Genomic DNA, 19,070 nt, shown 5'->3' with positions numbered 1-19,070 from the left:
ATTGGCAAATGGAGGACTCAAATGTCTTTTCGCCAACATGTAATTTTCTTGAAGCTACAACTTTCGATGAAGAGCAACTAATGAAAGCATGTAAAGTTATAAAGGATACATCTGAGAGTACAAAGAGTAGAATATGTAATGTGGAGTGTACAAATAGTTGTCAAGGAAAATGAATGTCACAGGAAATTTACGGGGAAACTTATGAGAATATCAACTATCATACTCCCAACTTCCTCGTACGATAGTTTCATTTTGCACCTATATGGCAATCTCATCTTGCACCCATACGGACTCCCTACTATTCCGTACAATGGCAGTTTGTTTCATTCCACACCGTATGGTGGTGGCATGCAACTGTACAGTCACGTCCATTGAATTCCGTACGGCTTGATTGGTATTGTTTCCACATATGGCAAGGTGGTCATTTTCACATAGAGCAAGTTGTTCCCAAACTTGTACAGTAGTTTGGCATCTGCACGTACAACATCCCCTTGGCATTTGCCTCGTATGACATAACTATCTTGTACACACATAACTATCTCGTACACACATAACTATCTCGTACACACATAACTATTTCGTACGACATTCATCATGTGCGACATTTTTTGTATGGCGACTTGAGCTCACACATCAGTCCGTACTTCCGTCGTACGACTCTCTTCACAATGATCTTTGTCTTCACCGTACGATGTACGAATGGCATGATGAAATTCAATTTTTTTCGTATGGTGTACAAATTCTCCCAACTGGCAGCTGGACCTTGGTAACATCCTTGCTATACAGTGTACGACATAGACCATATGTATGATATTCTTCAACTCTACCGTACGACATCCAGACGCGATGCCTCGTACGATGCTCATTAACTCTACCGTACGGCATACAAAAGAACTCAATGACATGCCCATGGGTTGTGTTGTATGGTGTACGTAGGACAATTTTGGTTTTGCCGTATGGTGTTTGGTAGCCTTGCATCAAGCGGTCTGTACAGGTAAGGGGTTTGGTACATTGTGTGTCACTTGGTAGTAGCACGGTGGCACCTTGGCAGGAGTGTAGTGTGGTCAGGCCATTGGGTGTGGCAGTTACGATATCATAAGTTCAGTCCGCTAGGGCTTTGACAACTTCTACATCATAATATGGATATGCAATCTCTATTTTTTGGCTTCTTCAACATTATTCTTGGCATCTTAAAAAATTAGAAAAATGATGTGTGCCATGGAGTTCCGTGCGATTTTGAAGGTCTTAATTTGGTGTTAGCGGTAGCGGCACTGCCCCTTGACCTTGCAAGGGGCGCCACCCCTTGACTCCGTTGGGGGTGTTGCCCCCAAACCCCCATTTGATTTGGTAGGTGTTGTGACGTTTTCACACATTGCTCCATTGCAAATAGGGACCCCCTACTTTTTAGGTCCTCTCGGTCTTTTGTCTTTTGTTTGTTGGGTTTTTGCGCAACAGTCTTGTCAGTCTCCTCACTTTGCAAATGTTTGGGGGTCAATTTGATCAAGTTTGCAACTCGTTTGAGCAAATTTGGCTAAGTCTGGAGCCTGTTTTGTTCGTTTTAGGGTTTCATCCTTCAGATTTGAGGCCTTTCCTTTAGGGTTTTGGAAAAAACTGAACATTGCATTGGAATTAGGGCCCTTTAAGGAACCTACTCATGAAATTTGAGCGAATTTTGAGCACCTTTCTATTTTTAGAAAGTTCCTATTTTTGAGAAATTTCATTGCCTCTCAAATTGGTCTAATTTTGCCAAAAATCAAACTTACTATTTTTAGTTATTTCTATTTTTAGTAAGTTTCTATTTTTAGTAAGTCTCCTTGCATCCTATTTTGCCCTAACTCTAACATTTTGAAACACTTCCTATTTTTGGAAGGTCTATTTGTGGCAGGTTCTTCGCAGGCAGACACTGAAGATTGAGCATTCCTAAACAATCCTAAATCTGGAAAAGTCAGAAAGAAGGCTAAATGGATCAAAAAATGGCTAAGTATGGACATCCATTCCATAAGTGGAAAGCGGGAAAATCTTCTAAGTCTGGCAAATATCCACTTGAATTCCTCAAAATGGCATTTTAATTTGGAAATGATCAAATTGACTAAGTCCGGAAAGAAGCGAGTTAGATTCCTTCATCGAGGTGAAATGGCATCCTAGTCAGGAGTTTGGCACCGAAATCAAGGCGTCATGGAAAATCCAAAATTTGTAAAATTCCTTGACCAAGTGAAAATAGCGCCCTAGTCAGGAGTCTGGCGCTAACTTGGGTTTGTCATGGAAAATCAAGCAAGTTGCAAATTCCTCCACCAAGGTGATTTGGAGCCCAGGTCAAGGAGAGGGCGCTAAATGAAGGAAGGCAAGGAAAAGTGCTAAAAGTGAAAATTCCTCAGTGCAAAATTAGCGTCCAAGTGTGAACTAGGGCGCTAAATCCAGTGTGCCAGGGAAAAATCAAAAAAGTGGAAATTCCTTGCTTAAGTAGAAATAGCGTCCAAGCACAGAGAAGAGCGCCAAATCCATAGTGCCATGGAAAATGAAAAAAATTAAAATTTCCTCCAAGGCAATTTGGAGCCCAAGTCAAGCAAGGGGCGCCAAAATGAAGTTATCAAGGAAAAATTTGAAAAGTTGAAAATTCCTCCAAGGTATGGATTCCATGCCCAAGTCAAAGATTGAAGAAATTTTCCAAGGCAAGGAAATTGAGGGTCAAGGATGAACTAGAAGGAAAATTCCCCTCGACTCCAAAAGAAGCCCACCATGCAGCTGGAAAACACATTATATGGAGATGATATTGTAAGACTAAGAATATCTTATAATCTTAATGAACTTAATGAGCATGTTGGCAAAATAAAGAGATTGTCAAAAGTTTATAGAGTCTACCTGTTTGAATAGTCTTTCTGCCTTGTATAGTAGCCCTACAAGAGAGAAAACCCTTAGCATGCTTGTACACTTCCAACTCTATTGTAGCCGCATCAAATTTTTCCAAGTCAGGAAACATTTTTTACATGCACTTGAAGAAGCCTTGTTTGATCTCAGCATCAATTTCCAAGAAGTCAGTCTTATAGAATAACAAAGGATTGAGAAAGTATCCTGTAGCATGGAGAGGAGTGTTCATCTGTCCATCCCATCTCCTATCAATTATGTTCCACAATGGCATATACCTATCCCTGTTATTTCCCAGCTTACTCCTTATCACCTCCTTGGCCCTATCCATGGCCTCATACACATATCCCATGGGGGGTTTTTCCCCATCCACTAGTCTCAAGACTTTTACTAAAGGTTCTGAAAATTCTGCAGTCTGCTCAATTGATTCCCAAAAGGTGGTAGAATACATATACTCTGCCACTGCTATGCCATTTGCTTGAGTTGTGAAGCTAGACTCAATCCACTCAGCTGAAACAAACATTCGCCTAAAATTACCTTTCTGTTCACATAATGTTTGTAATGCAAGGAAATATGTTGCAAACCTTGTCACCCCTGGTTGAACTAGCTCCTTGCCTCTTGTGAAAGAGCGCATTATAGCCAAAACCCTCGTGTGATTAACAAATTTGGTAACCTTGTGAGCCTTCTGAAATGCCGCCTTAACCCATTCAATTTTTCCAATGTCCTCTAGGGTTAGATCAAGGCAATGTCCTGCACATGGTGTAAAAAACACGGAAGGGTATTTATCTGTCAGAAGTCTCCCTGCAGCAACACAAGCAACAACATTGTCTGTGATAAATTGAACCACATTTTGTGGCCCTACATCCGTTACTACCACGTCATACATCTCAAACAATGCATTTGTGGATTTCATCATATTAGATGCATCCACAATTTTTTGAAAAACAGTGCCAATCTCACAAGAGACAAGGTAGTTAATGAGAGTTCGGTTCCTTCTATCTGTCCAACCATCTGACATGATACTGCAACCAGTTCTAGCCCACTGTAACCGATGTTGTTTAACAACATCTTGAACATCCTCTACTGCATCTTTCAGCATACCAACCCTCAATGACTCATAAGATGGGGCTTGAAACCCAGGTCCTACAACTGCAATAGCATCTACCATGAGTTGCTAATATGGATTTCCGGAAGCATGGAATGCCATGTGAGAGGAGTACCAAAAATTACCAATTGCCTTCTTTGCTTGTTCAGTGACTGTTTTCCTCCATCCTGTACTCTCCAAAGTGGTTTGTGATCCCGGTGTAGTACGAGGTTGGAAGAAAGTATAAATGTTTCCTCCACCTGTGTTTGGTCTGCGTGCTATAGAATTAGATGGTGACCCACATTCCCTGAAACTCCCATCTTCGCCATCCTCCTCACCCAAATGGTTCGTCCTGGGATCTATAGAACTAGAACCTAGTTCAACCCCAATTCTTGCCTTTTTGGCCTTACTCTCAGCAATCCCGTCAAGAGATTGCTTTGCTTGATATGAGGCATCTGCAGGGCATCCTTTGCATATCACAGTGTTATTTCCTCGTTCTTTGGACAAATGCCATTTGAAACGATAAATTCCACCACTGATCTCTTCTAGACACCAATTGCACTTGACCTTTGTGCTACCAGGAATTGTTGTGCAATGTGTCCACTCAAAGTCTTTTTGATGTGGCATTGTGATCAAGAATTAGTTCTGCAAAAACATTTTAGTTCAGTCTTTAACTTTTGAGGGATCTATGGTTGGGGTTGTGTACAATAATTGCATTTGAAATTCATTGACATGGGAAATTGGAAGTGTTAATGTAATTGATTATCAAGTTTACAATAACAAAAGAGATGGTAGAAAGTAGAAACACAAATCAGAAATTTGAACAATGGAGGGTAATCAAATCCCAAACTGAGTTCAAAGAGATGTACCCATATGAAGGCAAAAAATGTTAACAATATAGCTGTAACTCTTTTCTATCTTGCCGACCTATAAGTATCCATATAAAGTGACAAAACTATCACAGCCAACAATTCATAATCCAAGACCTCCAAAAATCCCTAACTAGCTTCAGAAAACAATACAATTAGCTGTCCAATACAAAGCTAATCCAGTTTCTTATGATGGTTATTTTGCTAAAATGAATTGCATAAGGTAGAAGCCATTGGCTAAAATTAACTCTGCTAATATGATGGTTATTCTACTAAGGTAGAAGCCACTGGCTAAAATTAATTGCATAAGGTAGAAGTCACTGCCTAAAATGAATTGCATAAGGAAGAAGTTTAATTTTAGTCTTTGAATTAGTCACTGTCATTAATGACATAGAAGTCACTGTTCATACTTTCATACAGATAATATTGTTAACATGTTCGTACGGGTAACACATACAGTAATACATTGCAAAACCACTAACCTAAGAAGCGAAAAAAGTGCCCCTGACAACTTAGGGCTTTGGACATGCACAAGTTAGGTTGACAGGTGCCCCAACATAGCAATGAACTGGAGGACTGACTCGACTGTAGCAGTAGAGATGTCAAGTGAACTCACCTTCAAGAGACACCTAAATACTGTTAGTCAAGAAGAGAATGAGGTGGAGGTGACAAAGAATCTTATCAAGCAAGGGAGTTGACATGTGCTCTTATATGACATTTGACATTTGGCATGTGCTCTAAGAAGTTAACAATAGTCTGATACATTTGACATGATTATTATTTTGTCAACACAATTATGTTGTCTTTTTCATCAACAGTGTGGAATTATGTTTTCAATAATTAGCTTTACGTATGTATTACTGTTAACAAACTACCATTAGCATGTGGTCTGTTATTACATACAGTAATACGTATTACTGTATGTAATAACAGACCATATGTATTACTGTTAACAAACTACCATTAGCATGTGGTCTGTTATTACATACACTAATACGTATGTATTATTGTATGTAATAACAGAACAAACCACATGCTAATGGTAGTTTTGTATTAGTGTATGTAATAACAGACCACATGCTAATGGTAGTTTGTTACAAACTACCATTAGCATGTGGTCTGTTATTACATACAGTAATAACATACGTATTACTGTATGTAATAACGTGTGGTCTGTTATTACATACAGTAATACATACGTATTACTGTATGTAATAATAAGCCAAAGACATCGCAAAAAAGTAATAATACTTACGTATTACAGACATCCAATTTTTGAAGCAAAAAAATAATAAGCCAAAGACTTCCAAGGAAATTAAAATTTGATACAAAATAACAGATCACATACAGGTAATGCGTTAGACAAAACATACCCGGTATTCTCAGAGGGTCTTGCCAAATTCTGGAGGTCTGCGACTCTGCCGAACTCGACTTCCTTCACAGGTGAACCACCTCGTGCGCCTTCCTTCGCAGCTTCAAGCGATATTTTTGTTGTTTCCGGAGCAGGTGTTGAATGAATACGTTGCGCGAGCCACTATATAGCCGTTCGCAGGTTTTTTCTTCACAGTTCGCGGGTTTTTTTTTCTCAGTTTGCGGTATTTTTTTGGGTATTTGCGCGATTTTAGGGTTTTTTTTCACAAATTTTAGACAATTAATCACACGAATTAATCGCGGATTAAATCGTTGACAATCGTTGACAGAGAATCAGTGATTTTTTGAAAAAATCGGGCTGAAAACATCGGGGCCATCGGCGATTCCCGATTAATCGGGTATAATCGCACCGTTTGTTGCTTCTATGGTTGGTAGTACTTGGCAGTGTAATTAATTGTTCCCAAAATGTTGTGTTAGTTGCCGACGGTTGGCAATCTTAACCAACTGCTAGGCACTATATATGTTGGCGTATTGTATCGGGAAACAATCTATGAAGAATGTATATACAGTTACACTTGGTAATAAAGGAATATAATTCTGCCATAGGCTGTGTTGAACATTGATTGCTATCATCTCTGCTATGTTTTTGTATTTTGGTTACTCAGTCTAAACTGGAACTATCCAATTTAGAAGTAAACAATCTGTACTCCCTTTCTTATACTTGATCAACAAGTGGTTGTGTAATGTCCCCCTTTTATAACCTTTCCATCATCTTTGGAAGCTCCAACATTTTTGGAGAGTGCCAACCTTTTCGAAATGGAGTTTAGATAGTGGCATTGTGTTTAGGGGATCAAGATGTGTCTGTTGATTCTTTTCGGATACAATTTTGATATTTTGGATGCATCCCAAACATTTTAGAGGAATATTCTTTTTTTGGAATGTATTAATTTTTATTAAGTTTGATCTTCAATAAGCTTCTATGTGTGTTGCCGTATTCAAAACTCACCTTTGAGCTATTTTTGTATTTTCCGCAGCTTTGGTCTGATGTATGGAAGTTAGTTAAAATATTAAATAATTGATATTTAAGTAGTTAAAGGTGAATTAGAAGACAACTTATATTAATTATTTATAAAGGTGAATTTTAAGTGACTAAAGTGCCAAAAAACTAAATAATAAAATAAATTCACTTATTTGTAGCTGAAGGTTTATTATTAAAAAAGTAATTCAAAAATATAATTTCCAGAAAGTTCCAAGAATTCTTACAAAAGGGAAATTGAAGAAGAAGAAATTCATTCTGAATATTTTGTGAAACTCCATTTTCTTCGTTAGGTTGAACGTTTTTCATCTCTTCCACCTTAGATGAAACCTGAAGGTAAGATTGGTTTTGGTGGTGAAAGATTCTTCCCTAGCCAATACTGTGTTATTCATTCGGGTCACAATTTGTGTAGAAAAAATCCAAAGCTGGATCCACCCTAACAGCCTTCAATAGAGAATATAAAGTGTTTTTTTGCTTGTCAACCCAACATGAACTGTTGTGGCTCCATGGAATGTGACAGTTGTGGTTGTCGATGAACAAACAGCTGGCAAGATAATGTTTGCTACCCTAATGCCACTCAATGTTTGTGACAATAAACTCAGGCTTTTTCCAAAGTCATATGGGTGCTAAACAAGGATCAAGATTGTTCCTTTTGCAGCCTTCTGCCCTATAACGGTTCTCATCAATAATAACTACTGAAACTGAAATTGAAACAATTGAAGATATGGATGCATGGCTGTACGAATCCTCCTGATGAGCCCTATAACAGCTCTCATCAATAATAACTACTGAGACTGAAAATGAAACAATTGAAGATATGGATGCATGGCTGTATGAATCTCCCAATGATGTTCTGGACCATTGCCAAGGACCTGTAGATGCATCTGCTCCACTAAAATATTTGCTGCAATTCGTACTAGCATTCCTCACATTGCTGAAAGCAATGGCAATTGTTCAATGACAATTACAACAGAAGATTAATGCCTCTAAAGCAACGCCATGTCTTCTAGGGTGCAGAATAATTAGAAAATTATTTAACCAAAAAAGCAAAAAATTAATTTAGGGGTTTTAGATAAATAGACATAAAAAATCAGAAAAAAATTGGGTTTTGGTGGATTAATTTTTTTTAGGGTTTCTAGATAAAAAGATAAAAAATAGAAAAAATCCATAATGAATCAAGGAAAAATTTCAGTTTTTCCTTCTTGTTTTTCATTTCATGAATCAAAAAGTGGAAAAAAAAATGTATGACATACCAAACCAAAAAAGAAAACAAAAATAAATACCTCTTTAAATTGGCACTAGATTGATAGTGGGCTGCTCCAAATTAACAGAAGGCTCTTCCAAATGCATAGTAGGCTCCTTTAGATGTGTTGAGGGCTCCTACAAATCCGCTCAGTTTCAATTCAATAAACATTCATTGCCAATGTGTTTGCTAGTTTTTGCTAGTTTTTGCTTGAATTCTATGTCTAGCTTCAATACTTTTTATTTCTCCTTGTTTCTACTTGAAAATGAAATAAATAGGTTTTTGAAGTGTTAAAGACCCTTTTCAGTGTTTTAGGTTTGAGCTTTTATTTTATTTTTTTCCTATATTTTCACTGCAAGCAGACAATTGAGTTTTGCTTATGACTTGGTGAGTTTGACCGGACTTGCCTAGGCCTGCTCGCTTCAGGACTTGACAATGTTGGTGAGCCTTATAAGTTTGAATTGTATGTCCTCAAAACAACCATGGGATATTCTTGAAATTTGGGGATGAATAGGATGCCTCTTCTACATCCCTCATGGCTAGAGTGCTGGTAACATAAAAAAAAACATAGGCTACACATTGTCGACCCTCATGGACACATCCATTGTAACATAGGTATTTCCCTCTCTTGACCACTTAGAGTTGTATATAGAGCCCTTACAATTCAGTTTTGATTCCTTGTTGAGGACATTATTTAATCCTAGACTCTTGTTTTGATTATTTCTCGAAGAGCCTGTGGCTTAGGATTTATGGTGTTCTCTTACATCATATGTGATCAAACTTCACTAGGAGCTTTTTTTCCATGGGATCTCCGACGTCTATCAATAGGATGAAATTATCAAACTAAGTCCATCACTATGTGGGAATGCCATTGGCAATATGCACATCTCCCACATAGCTTCTAAAGTAATTATGGCTTGCATGTGTGATATATAATCCTATAATCAATTGTCATCCCAAATTTTTGAAATGGGTTAGTGACTCATTAACAACAAATCTGAAAATCAGTTATTTATGCATAATCATATTGTATTGATTTGCGCTTTTTATGAAATATTTCATCCCCACATCCTGTAGGGTCCAAACGATTATTTGAATGTTCTATATTATATATCATAGTTGAGTATTGATTAATATTTGAAGGAAATAAGTAGCAAGAACTGTAGAAGGATGATTAATAGCTGAACTTTCTGCAAGCAAAACCATCTTAATGTAGGGACTTTCTGGTATGCTTGGACATTTCTGAGTTTAGGATTTGCTGCTGGCAGGTAAAGATGCTACACACTTCTTCATGGCATTGTTGCTGAATCTAGACTGCAATTAATGAAAGGAGATTGATATCTTGAGATCTTCTAGTGATTGTTGAATGCTATAACTCATAAAATTTTGGTCCCTCTCTAGAATTTTGGCTGCACTTTGCAAAAGGACAGTAACATTTTAATTGAAGAGGGAAATGATGGCTGGGGTTTCTTTGGTATATGTGCTTAGATATGAATAGAGCACAAGCCTTTCAAAATAGCCTGGCTTCTGTAGGACCATATTGATCTTTTTGAAAAATATTGGACCCTTGTAATGGCATATTCCCCACAGAGTTCAGGCTTACCTTTGTTGGGTTCTCTTGCTTTATGACCAGCCTCTTGGTTCCTGGTTCTACTGACTAGACTAACTGACATGGGATTTATTGGTATGCCCAATTCTATTTTTTTAATGCTTACTTGTTTCATCAAGTTTTCTTCTTCCAGATTCAGAGAACATTTAATTTACTTGGTTTATAACACTCCACCATCAATTTGCAAGGTAAGAGGAAAACAAAACTCAGTGGTTATGGATGACCTCTGCCTAACACAACTTTTAGCAGCATAGAAAGTATATAAAATGGGCAACTGTATTTTGAAACATCTCTTATGATGCTTCTCTCCTTTGTCTTATTCTTTGTGTTTCCCTTTCTTTTTCAAATGCATTGCACAATTGAATAAAGAAGTGGACAATGTATTGCTTTTAGGCTGTGTTCTCTCTGTCGAGGTCATGGGCCTTTTTTGTAGTTAGTTCTATCATCGTTTATGAAGACTGCAGTGGTTTGCTACGTGGAGTACTTCATAATCTAATTTCTATGATTTGCAAAGTTGAGATGAATTTATCACTAGCTTATTATTCATAGGACATTTATATTCAGGCCAGAACAATCTGTTTCCACGGAATGTTGTGAGTGCTTACTGGAGATTGCAACAGCCTCAGAAAAGGGATTTCTAGCACTATATGAAGCAAGGGCCCTAGCTACACTTGCTAATCATGTTAGCCATTCATCTGCTGGTATTTCAAAACTTACTCATAATATGTTGGTTTACGCAGTAGAGTTCATGAGTGAAATTATGTACTACATGCATTCATAGTACACACTTCGACCGTATTTTGTTTGAACTAAGAAGCAATATTGTTGAATGGGAATTGAAATTTGAAATATATATAATTTATGAGGAGTTGTTTTCTTTTAGTTATCTCTTTCTTTCTGCTGAAATTCAATTATTTTGTCCTATTCTATTCCAGTAATATGTGGAACTCTGTAATGTGAGATATAGTATCTCTATTAAAATTGTTTCTAGAATTGCAATCCAAGCTTACAGCAACCATAAAAGCAGTGGGGTCCAGTTTATACAAGTGCAGATTGGAAAAGTTACAAGGCTGAATGTAATGGATAGGTTTCTGTATTTCATCTCTTTGGTTAGTACCTCTGTTGAGTCGTGTCAGTGTTGGCTAGTATCTGCCTACTGAGTAGCAATGTTGGCATAGAATTATTTGATCCAGTATTGGCATTGCACTATTGCTGGAGTGATCACAAGAGAAAAATATGAGTATCGAGTAATCTTTATGGGAATGCAGGGATTCAATGAGAGAGACATACTGCAAACCTAGAAGGTTACAAGTGAATATTAAAAAAGTGTGATCAGGTTAAGGAGTGTAAAGTAGCACAAGGCTATAAAAGGAGATGACTGCTGGTGCGAGGTGCACAATGAGCTGCAAAAGCATGCTTGAACTGATTTATATTCAAAACTTGCAGCGTCAACACAATGCTGCTTATCCCAATAAATTTAAATATATTCCTTCAATCTTACTCATAGTGGATGGTGTAAAGTCTTCTTGCGTGCAGAATGGATCCTGCTTGCCCCTGGCTGCCTTTGGTTATATGTCTCAGGTAACTAATCTCTTACATGTGTGAGCTTTGTGATTACAAGTATACTACTTTCTGGCATCATGCCTTTGAAAAGCTGTCACAAAATTCTTGAGTGTTTATAGTGAAACATGAAAATATTTTTCTTAGGTCTTACAACGAACCATTTTGTGAATATTAACAATTGTGTTATTCTATGAACCATTATATAAAGGTGGAAAATGGAATATGCTAAGAGAGGAAAATATATGAAAGATAGACTATATCTAGGTAAGAAAAAGTGCTGCACTACTTACTATTGGAAGAGTAATCTTAATAATGGTTATGCGTTATGGGCATCATTGTGATCACATGGTGGATTATCAATTTCTGATTTGGAGATAATCTTTTGGTGTGAGGGAAAGTTGGTAAAATCTGAAAATGCTACAGTTGAAGTGGACTGCAAGATTGACAGAATAGTTTGCCACTTGATTGCTTGTACATGGCACGTATGACAAAGTAAGTGAGTCCCTTGAAAATTTATCTTTTTCACTTTCCGGTGACAATTATGGTAGCATGTTGACATGCTAGAAGTTAAATCAAAGTCTGAGAACCACCTGTTTAGAACCTAGTTTAATTTCTATAATCAAACCATTGATCACATCTTTACACTTTGGGCTATTATTGAGGAGGCTCACCATTGATCTTCCAGTCTTTTGTAGTTTCATAGACTTCAAGAAGGCCATTGACTTCTTTTTGAGACACTTGCTTTTCCAGTGGATGTGTGATGTCAACATTTCCAATTCTCTAATTAGTGTATTACTGCTGCTCGGAGGCTTTATGAGGCTGATATTGAGCAGTTTTGTACCTCTTACAATCTCTTTGACTTTATAAGGAGTACCATTGGGGTCAAACAAGGGCCTTCTCTCTGTTTGACCCTCTTTAGCATCTATATTGATGAGTTGGAGGACATTCTTTGGCAACATACTCATATGGATGATGGTTGCATTTAATATGGGATGGTTATTGCCATTCTACTTTTGTTAATGATGCTGTTCTTCTCCTTCGTTTTGCTGAACAGTTCAAGGGCAACTTGATGCCCTTGCTTGCTTTTGTAAGCTTCACAAGCCTAGCTGTTAGTTCTTTTACAAGAGGACAGCCTTGGAGTTTGCATCTACTTTCACGTACTTAGGGCTCCAATTGTTTGTTTCCTCCTTTAGTGTGAAGCCTGCTTCACATTTTTGTCTTTGCAAGGGATATGCTTCTCTCTCTCTCTCTTGGAACGTTAGTGTTTCTAGATCCGCTTCCAGGACATCTCGTCAAAGATATTTTTTTTTGATACCATCATCAAGCCTATTGATTTGTATAACTCTATGTTATGGGGGAATAGCTTGGGATCTGTTGATTGGGCCAGTATCGAGGGGGTCTAGACTCTCATGCTGCAAAACATTAGTAGGTGCAAGTGAAGTGTTCCTTGGAGCATTGTCTAGGTTGAGTTTGCTGCCTAGCCACTACATCTTGAGACTATCTTTTTGCTTACTTTCTAGATACGTAGAATTAGATCCTTGGGAACTTTTGCTTTTGGTTAAAGATATTTTTACTAAGCTCTTCGATCTTTTGAGAGGATTGCTTCATTGGGCTTAGTTTGCACGATCTTTGTTAGTGCTTTAAGACTAGCTCATAGTTTCATTCTATTGACATTTCTATTGATAAACTACTTCCTTTCATGCAATCCTTGGAACATTTCTTGACTCCTTCCTTTAGAGGAGACCATCATTGGAGCTAATAGTAGGGATATTTGTTGTGCCTTGCACACACTCCCCGTCGCTGACAGGGTCCCACCTTTCTTTTCGTTTTTGTCGCGCTCTCGTTGAGGTCCTGAGTAGGGAAATTTTGGTAGATTCGCAGAGAGAAGATGCAACGTTGAGGACGTTGCAGTGTTAAGAAGGTGATCCTACCCAAGATTGAGCCAGGCTTGAGTCCTAAGTCCTAGAGAATTCACACCTTAAAAGATGACCGCGATTCTGTTCACAAAGGGAAGATGAATAGAGAGCCTTAAAGTAAAAAATCACAAATATTGGCAAGACGTCATGACTTGTGAGCAAGTTATTTAAGACTAATCTCTCAAAATTCGGCCTCTAAAGTTAAATTCGGCCTAAAGGGCCAAAATGAGAGACAAAAGGAAAATTCGGCCTAAAAGGCCAAAATAAGAGACAATAAAGGCAAATCGGCCTCCAAGGTCGAAACTCAAAACAATGAAGGCCCAAATCATGCAAAAAGTGCTCCAAGGCCGAAAAGGAAAAAATGCATGAAGTTCATAAATCGACTTGCAAGGCCGATTTTCAAAGTCATCAATTCGAGTTTGCGAAAAGACCCCATGGGCCAAAAGTGAATGAAACTCCCAAAAGTATCTTTTGAGCCGAAATGAGTAAAAGAAACCCCATTCGCACAAAATCGGCTTAAAAGCCGAAATTTTCTTTAAGTTAAAACTCACGAAATCCCTTTGTAAGTCGAAAAGGTAACAATTTAAAATTACTCAAATCGCGCTATAAAGCGCCTTCACTCAAATCATGCAAGGGTCTCCATTTGCTCGAAAAACTCTTTTAAAGTTCAAAGTCGGCTTAGAAGTCCGAAATGAAAGACAAGTTTAAAAGAAAAATCGGCTTGAGAAGCCGAAATATAAGGTCAAGCTCTCGAAAACGCAAAACCCCCCTGAAATTCGCAGGTCTTCTGAAAGATCCCTGATGGATCCCCTTGCTGATCCGCTGTAATTTTTAAAATAATAAACTATATTTTTCTTGTGATTTTGCTGATGGTCTTACATAATAGAGAGAAGTTGCAGAATGTTTTGGTTTTTGAATATATAAGCAAGTAATGAATAAAGAACAACAAATAAGGAAGGAAGCTGAAACAAGTAAGAACATTCAATTAAATCAGAATTGATACAAATCGTACCAGGCAGATTTCTGATTTATAATATCGAGATTATTCCCTACGCACTGGGGATGTGCTTACATCCAATAATGGCGCCAAGTGAAGGGTAGATGATGAACACAAACCAAGAACACCAGCTATGGCTGAATGAAAGTCTTCACCACTTCCAGCGTAAAGTGTACCTGTTGTAATGGTGGCATCAAGCTGAAACAATCACGCCCCAGCTGGGAAATTCAACCACCCTGCTGAAACCCTCACCAAGCAATCTGAATCTCCACAAGGAATAGTGCATACACTTTGACCAATAATGCCAATGGCAAAAGAATCCACTACCAATCAATAGCTGAGGGCTACGTCCCAGCCAGTACCAATCATGGGGTTTGTGTCCGAGATTGAAGAATTGCTCTACCAGAGCAATATCGCACCAAACAAGTTTTCAATATGTAAAAGATAATGAGAAATTAGGTTTCCTTCTCCTTATATCTCTTTCCTTCCAAATCAAACCCTAAAGATATATGAAAAGTGCGCTTTAATATAAAGTCATATTTCCCAATATTGGGCGCCAAAGTATAGAAAAAAGCCACCACTTTTTCAATATAAAATAACTCCAAGCGCCAAAAGGACCCTAGCAAGTGAAAATCATTTAGAAAAGTTCAAAACCTTTCCAACGAGCTATAACACATGGGCATACGAATCCAGATGAAGCCAAAAACCCCTTATTACTTTGAAATGGCTATAGACATAGCCTTATTTAAAATATTAAAATGCTAACTTAGGAAATATTTAAATATATTAAAAATATAACCCAAATAGCTACAAAAAGCTCGAAACACACCAAAAGCCTGAAACTGAACCTGTCACCTGTCTGTGACTGATGTCGGAAATCATGGATCAACTAGCAGTCTCATCCCTAAAATCTAGGGATGCTCCTAGAATCTAGGAAACACACCCAAATCTCTTGAAACTGAAACCATCTGAAAGGTCATGAATAACCTCACGATTGGCAACTGTCACGACCTCCTAAAATTTAGGGATATCCCCTAAAATCTAGGAACTGCTCCAAACTGGCTCCAAACTGCTTGTAAAGCCAAAATCCAGTCACTATATGCACTGAATGAGTCCCAATCAACCTCTGCTAGCCTATGAGACTCCAATGATAGGCCAACTCCTCCATCTCTGATGTCCACTCTAGAAAGGGGACATGACAATTCTCCTTTCTCGGAGTTGCTTGCGCACAAGCAACTGAAACACCAATCCTCCACCATCCCAAATAAGACGTAAACAAACTATTGCATGTAACTACTTCTCATCTTTGATATAAACAACATGCAATACCCTGGTCTGGAATGGCTCCTCAAAACGCTGAAGCACTTGTGCTGTCAAATCAACACTGCCTGGGTCCTAGAGCGAAGCATAGCTCCCGCTGAATACCTCAAGTGAGCAATGGAAAACTATATCATCTCCATAGATCAAATATCCATAAATGCCAAGATCACTTGTGTGTCTGTGATCACCAACATGCATAACATCTGTCATAATATCCAATGAATGCCAATCCATGGAAGACCCTCTGTGATTTGACCCCATCTAACACAAGTGACACACAACTGCCACACATTGCTGCTGATGTGCCGGAAGATCTAATGCCAACTCACTAGACAATATATAATGCTGACCAAAATCATCACTATCCAGGCTGGCATCTAAAAATATGTAATCACCAACCAGCAATGAAACAATCACCCTGTCTAGAGAATCAGGTGAAACTGCCACATCAACTGGCTCAAAGTACTTACTAGGAGTAACATCACATAACTCATCCACGTCAGCTATCTGATGACAATCAACATGTGGATCAACTGTCGTCCCACTCTGCTCGATAAACGGAGATGGATAGTGGGTAAACTCCAACTTCATCCTCGTGAAATTCCGAACATACCGTCCAAGTGTCAACAACCACTGTACAGCCACGACTACATCTATACATCTGAAGTGAAGCAACCCATGTAGGATCCACGAAAGAAAGGTACTACACATGTCTATACCATGATCCCACACAAACCACCTGTAGGACATAAACTGCTTCTGCTGCTCTCCTCTGATATAAGTGCCATATAATCTTAATATCTGGAGCAACATACTATAATCCCTATAAGATGCTGTATCAAATGAATCAACACCTGGATCCCAAATAAAACTAAATCCACATCCATCTGTCATGAAGAGACAATGATAGTAAGAGGCATCCATAGTAAGAGGCATCCTCGATACCGTGTCTCTCTACAGCCACTGTGAAACTCTCACACCTGTGATAACCATCCACAACAACACACCTGCTAATCCATGCATCATCCTTCCCCCATGATCCTGGATGAAGTCTCTGCGTCAAGGAGATGAAAGACGCTGATGGTCGCTGCTCATCATAATAGTTGATCCATCCCAAACTGCTGGATCAAGTGCCTGCAATCAATAACTCTATCCTCTGAAGATTGGAGAGCACTATCGCAACACGAATAGTATAAGTCTCGAACCAACTCACATCTGCGAGCCATCCAATCATCTACAATCGGACTAAAAGAGAAATGAAGTGCACTCCTCGCGAGGTAATCTAAATGGACTCTCGTAGGCTCACTCAATGGCTATGTGTCATAATCTTGTCCATCAAACTCATCATCACTCCCACTGCTCTCAAACCATGAATCTGAAGACAACTCATATGTCTGAGATCCAAAATCCAAAATACACCTCAATTGAGCACTGTGGCTCTGCGGTGAAACATACTGGTTTCCCTCGTCAGCTGTAAGAGGTGTAAAACAAGATTTGCTTTCCAGAGAAGGAAACAAGTCAACAGGAGTATCATACTCCCAACCAGCTGACAAACTGCTAGTCACCTGTGAAAACAATGATGGAGTAATATTGTGAGTCAAATCACAACTCTCTGGTGAATCTCGTAGTGTCACAGTAGAATACTATACTGTATCTGTTGCTGATGATGTTTGTGCCACCCTCAATCTATCAGAAAGCTCCTCCAATCTGGAGTTCGCTTCCTGAAGGGACAACTGGGTATCCTCCCATGCAACAATAGTCGCCTCAAGCTCCTGAGAGAGGATATCAACTTCGTCCTCTTCCCTCAACAAAGCATCATAACTAATAAAATCCCTCTGAAGTAGATAATCTCGGTCAGCCATTAACTATAAATACTCATGCTTCAGTATCCCAATGGCTCCATAAAGAGCATGAAACTCTGGTAATGAAAAATCACTGCTGCCCTGCTCATCAATCATGAGGGTGCTCCAACTATGTGTGGCCAACAACTGGCGAGCGACATCGGAATGCTCAATAACTGTGTCTATACTCTTGTCATCAACCTTGAGTTGTCCAATCAAGTGATGATGAGTCCAAGAATGTTGGCTCTCCTGTAACTGTACAAACTCAAAATCTACATTGTGGAAAGAAGTTGTATTTGTATCCTGTACCTCTCTGTAGTCAACATCGTGTATGCACTCAACCATGGATACAACCTCATCCAAAGTATTGCTGCTCTGTGCCTCTGAGAACACCACATCCATCAATGATGATACTGCTGAAAATCCACTGTCATCACTCTCTTCTGCATTCCATGTGTCCACACAACCCACTGGATCACGATCCTGGGGTCCAATGCTACTAAGAGAACATACTGGGCTGGATTCTAAGGTCTGATCTATAAAATCAGAATCATCATGATATGAGTTCTCAACATTCAAAGCATCATTGGTACCCGAATTTTGAATACCATCATGTGACAGCCCAGTGGCACCATCTTGTACAAGTGTAGACATTGATACCTCAAGCTGATGCAAAGGTACCTCACTGCTGTCATGAAAATCAGAATTGCTAACCTCTAAATCAGTTGCCTCTTGGGAAATCCCCTGCACGGAAGGTGAGGACAATTCATTATCCAAAGCTGTCCTAATGTCTCCTTGAGTTGAATCCACATGTCTAACAAAACCATCACATAAATTCTTGTCCCACTCATCGGAACTTGAGGGCATCAAAACATTCTTATGTAGAGGTATATTACCCCTAAATGAAAATTCTCTATCCATTCCTGATTCCTGCACCCTTGATTCTTCTTTCCTTCTTTGCCACTGATCTGAACTTGTAGCTACCAAGTTATCTTCGTCTGCTCTGGGTACACCCATAAATTGTGTGAAGGAAAGGAGCTCACGTATCATCTTAGGAAGAGAACAATACTGATGATAGCTGCTCATAATTGTATCATTAAATATCTTGGCAGGAGGCATCCTACTTTTACGTGTTGGAGAAGATGAAACTTTTGAGTGCCCAATTTTAGTTCTAGCCATGGTATTTACCTGTAACTGAACTGATATCCCAACGGATCCCGGAGGTCAAAATAAAATTTGTTCTCAACAATTTTGGGACTTTGGCCAACGTATTGTCTTACCAGCTGTCAACTGTAAGCATAAATGTGTAGGCTGACAACTACACAGTTGCTGATATGAATTATCAAAACCTTTTATCAA

The 19,070-nt window shown here is 38.7% G+C and overlaps 1 protein-coding gene across 5 annotated transcripts in view; it reads left to right on the top strand.

The window, feature by feature from the left end:
• Positions 1-19,070, top strand: part of LOC131071776 (uncharacterized) — a 260,807-nt gene that overhangs the window by 27,698 nt on the left and 214,039 nt on the right. For all 5 annotated transcript variants that reach the window (XM_059207276.1, XM_059207272.1, XM_059207274.1 and 2 more), the window contains exon 4: positions 10,639-10,775. In XM_059207276.1, the coding sequence (XP_059063259.1) occupies positions 10,639-10,775 (137 nt within the window). The remainder of the gene's footprint in view (positions 1-10,638; positions 10,776-19,070) is intronic.

Source organism: Cryptomeria japonica, chromosome 6 (assembly GCF_030272615.1).
Source record: "Cryptomeria japonica chromosome 6, Sugi_1.0, whole genome shotgun sequence".
NCBI lineage: Eukaryota > Viridiplantae > Streptophyta > Pinopsida > Cupressales > Cupressaceae > Cryptomeria > Cryptomeria japonica.
This window is presented reverse-complemented; position numbering and strand designations above follow the sequence as displayed.